This window comes from Plectropomus leopardus, unplaced genomic scaffold, assembly GCF_008729295.1.
Source record: "Plectropomus leopardus isolate mb unplaced genomic scaffold, YSFRI_Pleo_2.0 unplaced_scaffold15494, whole genome shotgun sequence".
In the NCBI taxonomy this organism is placed as follows: Eukaryota; Metazoa; Chordata; class Actinopteri; order Perciformes; family Serranidae; genus Plectropomus; species Plectropomus leopardus.
In genome coordinates, this window is record NW_024616605.1 from 1 (window position 1) to 5959 (window position 5959).

General features: G+C 40.4%; 1 protein-coding gene across 1 annotated transcript; it reads right to left on the reverse strand.

Annotated features, from left to right (window-relative positions):
• Window positions 1-509: 509 nt before the first annotated feature.
• Window positions 510-5027, reverse strand: LOC121964397. The gene is made up of 3 exons (XM_042514605.1): window positions 4436-5027; window positions 3232-3276; window positions 510-2871 (listed from the first exon to the last, which is right to left on the reverse strand). Exons 1-3 carry the CDS (start codon window positions 4956-4958, stop codon window positions 2582-2584), a joined length of 858 nt encoding a protein of 285 aa, XP_042370539.1. The 5' UTR covers window positions 4959-5027; the 3' UTR covers window positions 510-2581.
• Window positions 5028-5959: the final 932 nt, after the last annotated feature.

Sequence of the window (5959 nt, forward strand, 5' to 3'; positions counted from 1 at the left end):
CTTCCCCGTGCTAATATCTAACGGACAGTTTTGGGGAAAACTTGTCAAAGCTTTAGTGCCTGCCTGTATTTCAGGTGCAGAAAGCTTTCGCAAATGTATCCTTTTTTTCCCCATTTGTTTAGTTCGTTTTGATTCTTTCATCCTAAAAAGTAGCTGTGAGGTTAATGATTCATACATGAAATGCTGCCTTTGTAAAATGTAAATTCACTTTAATCCCTGTTAATGACCCTTTTTTTTTTTTCTTTTAGCAGTGCTGACCTGAGCAGACCTGAGGCTCGTTTTGGTGGGTGGGATTGTAACGGAACCCATAATGCAGCTGTGATTCTGAGCTACAGCTGGTTATGGGGTCCGTTTCCATCCCACAATGCACAGGACATCCTGAGCAGACCTGCGAACATCGAGCATTTCTCCATCAATAAGATGATACTTAAGCATCACAAATCATTAGGTATACCAGATTACTCTACATTTTCAATGTCCGCCAATGTTTAAAAAATGCATTGAGACCCTTTCAGTTGAAAACTTTATTTTTCTTTAAAAGGAAAAAACAAACTTAAAACACTGGTAACAGTATATAACAGTATAAAAGTATCTACAATAAAAATGCACATGCCAGTTGACTGAGCCACTTAAACTCTAACCTTCTGGTTCAGATGGTCCATTCAAGGTGGAGTTACAGTTTTGTTTCTCTCAAATAATAAAAGGAAAGCGAAAGCTAACACGAGTATGTTTAATGCTGTGTGTCCGTTTTGAACAGGGATTTACTGCAGTGTAAGGACTGAATCTTTAGTGTGCCTGACACAGACGGTGTTTTTCTTCAATGACACGTTTTCTCCCGGATTGCTGACAGCAGTAAACGCAACCGGGAATTTCGTGTCAGACAAGAATGACATCCAGAACAGTGACTTGAGCCCCTATTCTCAGAATTTCAAACTATCAGCTATTGTGTTCATTTCTCTCACAATATCCATCACAATACATTATTTATTACCTGTGCTACAAATAGACTGCCATTCATGAACCACTGAGTGCAGACTTCTCTTCTACAGCGTTGCAGTGGTGCGTATAGTAATAGCTTAACTCTGGTTTCCTCTCCCTCTGGGGAGCACTGCTGGAGTGACTGAACTGAAACATGATATTTACATCCGTGTTTGACACAGGAGCACTTTCTCCGAACACCATATTTCAACAGTTTTACCATTGACCGTTATCATTTACTGAAGTCACACATTAGAAAAGCTCTAACAGCATAATTATACCAACTGAAAACAAATGCTCAATAAAGAGTTTCGTACAACAAAACACCAAAGCTGCCTGTGTTTTTGTTTTGCTGAGGAGTTTGGTTCACACCATCATGCTCAGGTGAGGTGGTGAAAGAAGTACAGTACATCCATACATACGTCAGACCATATTACGTTTTGTGGTCATTTGTGATCTTCGTGTAAACTGAAGGCTGAATTCACACTGCAGGTGTTGATAATCCTATGATTTCATACACTTGTTCAGAGATTTCTAAGCGTGTTTTAAGTCATGAGATGCAAGTATGTAACAATAATACATCTTTTGAATTTTGTGTATGTTTTGATGGGCTCTACATGATTATACATATACAGTATAAATCCACCACTTCAAAGTCTAGTTAGCCAATGTAAATAGACTTCATTATTTGGAGTATAAATGTTTTATGACTGTATGTGGCATGGTAAAAATAAAATTAAAATATGCGGTTGAAAAGAATACTTCACCCACAAAATGATCATTTGTGTATCAGTTATTCTCCTTGTATTATGTTGTATTCATGGATAAAACGTTCTGCCTCCACAGTGAACAAATAATCAAAAATGGCAAAAAGTCATAATGAACTGAAGTAAAAGGGGCCGTATTTAATTATGGCAAAACAATATTAAAACGTCCGTTTACAAAGTCTCACCCACCTCGTGCAGTGTAATCGAATTTTATTTATCCAGTCGCATGCTCAGGACTTACCAAACACATGCATTTTCACTAAAACTTTACTATTCAAAACACTTTTACCCCCTTTTACTCCAATTCCCCAACAATTCTCTCGCTTTCTGGATCCTTCATTCACTGTGGAGGCGTCTGAGAGGCTCTCTTCATGAATTCAATGTAACACAGTATGAGTACTTCATCTGCAAGTTATCAAGTTATTTTTGGAGGATTATTGACGGCTCTAGAGTCATTAACCATGACGCTGCTTCATTGTTCCTTTCAAATTGGTGTTCTATCATTGTGCATTTGCACTAATTTCAGCATCACTGTCTGTTGTTCGAGGTTTGACCAAAAAGATTAAAAATAAAGTTATATGAGAACTCGATCAAAACAAAAGGATGAAGGCCTGCAGTGTGACCATGTCCTGTTTTTTACCTGGATTTGTATTAGACACAGGTGAGCAGAGTCGAGGTTAAAGGCAAGAATATCTTATTTTTTCCTACATCATTGAAAAATAAAAATAAAGGAATGAGGGTTTAGGCACAAGTCAGCTGGTGAAGGAGAGAGACAGAGGTGTTAACTTCGCCTGAATAACCTCATTGTATGCCGTCACTCTTACGTAAAGTGTCAGTCAGTGACCCGAAGGTGCTGAAGGTGAAGGGAACCTCGACAGTATTCTGTCCACGAGTTCAAGGTGTCTCTCGTGGTTTTCTCGGTTCATTCTTTCATGCATGGCGACCAGCTGACTCATTAAATTGTTCTGCATTTCCTTCTCATGGTCCATCAGCCTCTGAAGCCGGGCGTCCTCCTGCGCCTGCATGGCAGCGTCCATCTCTCTGAGCTGGGTGACTGTTGCTGACACCAGTGAAGAGACTTGGTCCATCACTGTCCTTTTCTTTCTCTTTGGCGGCATTGTGTACTCTAGAAAACAAAAAGAGACAGCCAGTCAGTACCAGCACAACAACAGATTTTTATTGCTCTCTGTGCTTCACTACACTTAAGAGATTTTTTCTTTCAAATTCAGTGTGTTGGAGTAGAGAAAAACATCCGTAATAAAATAGCCTTTGAGACCATCAGAACAGAGCATGGAAATAATATCTGCACAATACTGTAATAAGCACTTAAACCTGCAGTGCACACATTTGCATGTTTGCAGTTTTAAATGACAAGATGATAATTAAGGGTAATTAAAAAAAAATGAAATAAAAAAAGGAATCTTTTAATTCATGAGAGAAATGTTATTATGTGACCTAAGTAAACACTATTTTCATGTTGACCCACCTGACTGGTTTCTGCGTCGGCTCCATGGACGTTCGCTTTGATGGTCTATAACAGCGAGGATGGAGAATATTAGTCAAATATGAGCGAGCTGACATGCTGCAATCCACCAGCTTGACCACGGTGAACACTGATTAAAATTTGGTAAAAACAGACACTTCAATTCCACCTTAGAAGGACAAAAATTGCATCGGGGAAATTGTTTTTATGAAGTTGGGGGTTGTTTTATGGTTAAACCTACTAAACATATTTAAGACTAACTGCACACTGCTGTGTCAAAATATGGAGGCACTTGCAGATTTACATGATCAAACTCATGAAAAACACTGCCGCTGCTTCTCTTAGAAAACACAAATTGTCATGACTCTCAGGAGAATTTAAGAAAAACAAACATGATAAATTGTGTTTTGTATTTGTTTTAAATACCGTCAGAACCCTAAAATGCACAAGTGGGTTTTTTAAAGGCATATTTTCTTAAAAAACCTCCAAAAGCAGAACTTTTATCAAAGCCAGAAACTGTGAAATATGGTTATTTATGAGTAAAGGAGGGTCATACATTTTACCCCAGTCTCTCAAGGACACAAGGTTTAAAAGGTAGTTTTGGACACTTTGGTGTGTCCTGATGTGTCCGTTTTCCCCACGTTTAAGCAACAGCAGTACAGTTCACAGGGCTCGACACAGATGCTAGTGTGTCTTTGCAAGTTGATGGACTCCAGTCTCAGCAACAAAAACATTACATTGTACAGTGTGGAGATGGTTGACACAGTAAATAAAAATGCATGATGACGGTTAGTTTGGGAAGGTGTCCCTGAAGCTGCTGGACTCCTAGAAGGGGTTTGGCTATGATTGTTGGTTTGACTAAGTTGGTATAACACAACAATAATCTCACTGCTTGAAATATCTTTTATGGAACAATATATCGTCCCTGTCGTATGCAAAACGGAATATGCATGTGTAGGTAACAATAAGCTAAATGCAAGATATATCACTATCTAGCTATAAATAAATATGTCAATCTTGTAACTAGCTGCAGTTCTTTGAAGGTCAGTATTTGATTTGTGCATCTGGATACATATAACTTTTGTCACATAAAACAGGTTTAATCAGGGATCCAGCCCCGGACTATGTTGTTTCGTGGGACCTCAGTGCACCAGCACCCTGCAGGTCATCCAGGTGACACAATAACAATGGAAACAGATGTGCTTACTGGTGGTGATGGGCTGTAGCTGCTCTGGTGGGCTGTATTGCTCCTCCTCCTCCTCCTCCGCCTCCAGTGGACCCAGATGCCTGTCAAGCTCCTTGTCGTCAACATCGTCCCAGAGCCCGACTACAACCTCATGATGCTCGTCGCTGATGATCGGCGGCGGCGGCGGAGAGGGAAGCGGCGGTGTGATTGTGCGTGGAGGTGTGGGGCTCCGCTGCCGTTTCACCGGGTTCACCACGGGGACGTACCCGAACACCCGGTGGCAGAGGTCGTAAAACGGCCAGTTGACGCGATCGCTGCCGCTGCGGATCTTCTGCTGGTGGTACTTGCTGTACTGCTTCTTCAGCGCCTTCAGTTTGCTGATCACCTGCATGTGTGACCTGTACACCCCCCGCTCCGCCAGCAGTTTGGTCACCCTGCTGTACACCACCGAGTCCTTCACCGTGCCCGTGATCTGGCTGCGGATCGCGTCCGATCCCCGGATCGTCAGAAGTTCCTTGATCTCGTTTTCCTGCCAGTTGTGCATCTTCTCTTTTTGCTGAAGCGTCTCAACTTGTTATAAACACCTCCCTTGTATATTTGCGCCCTTTACGTCACATTTTTGCGCCGGAAGAAGCCGGGCTCAAACATTTTTTTCCCCCTTAACTTTATTTAGAACAGCTGAACGTGACATTCTCGTCGGCGTGTTAATTCAAGTATTCTTCCAAACAACATAAGGGACTGTTCGTTATTAATGAGAGGGGAGGGGGCGGTGCAAAAAGGGAGAGGCATGCCAAATAATTTTCCAAGCACTTGGGAGGGTAAATGTTTTCTCTAAAAAAATATAAAAATTGAATAAGTTATTAGACAGACACTATGAAAAAATAATTTTTTGTTGGATTTTCAAATGTCCTTTAACACATTGTGTGGGACGAACACTTCTGTCAGTAAAAAGACAATCCAGGCATACTCTAGTTGATTGCATGGGGAACACTTTTGCAAAATGAAAGGAGGCCAGGGGCCAGTCACAGCAGCCCCATACATGTCTCTAGGATTTAGAGGATGTTTTTCAGATTGTAGGACATTTCTATGATTTAGGATGTTGCTAGGATTTTAGAACATTTCTCGGATTTTAGGACACTTCTCGGATTTTAGCATGTTTCTAGGTTTTTAGGATGTTTCTAAAATTTTAGCACATTTCTAGAATTTTAAGAGGGTTTTTTGATTCTTTCTTAGATTTCAGGACATTTCTATGATTTTAGGATGTTTCTAATATTTAGGGGCTTAGCTACAACCTCTGTCAGGGGATTGTACACCTTATGTATACTAAAAGTACAAAAGCAATTCCAAATGTGAATCACTTTATTTTTATTGTAAATTCGTAAATGGTTGGGGGGCCACTGGGCACTCTATCTGAGCAAGGGCCATGAGTTGACTATCACTGACATGACCTAATCTAAGCTTAAAATAGTGTCATTTCATCAAAATCTCTTTATTCTACACGTCATTAAAATGTTTTGCCAAGAATAAACTGATTGTACTCACTAG

Bases quoted from the DNA above. Each gene is read 5' to 3' on its own strand.
- LOC121964397 (XM_042514605.1), bottom strand. From the start codon at position 4,958: ATGCACAACTGGCAGGAAAACGAGATCAAGGAACTTCTGACGATCCGG. The intron at 3,277-4,435 runs GTAAGCACATCT...TCGCTGTTATAG, and splicing joins GCTACAGCCCATCACCACCA to ACCATCAAAGCGAACGTCCA. The intron at 2,872-3,231 runs GTGGGTCAACAT...TTTGTTTTCTAG, and splicing joins CCGACGCAGAAACCAGTCAG to AGTACACAATGCCGCCAAAG.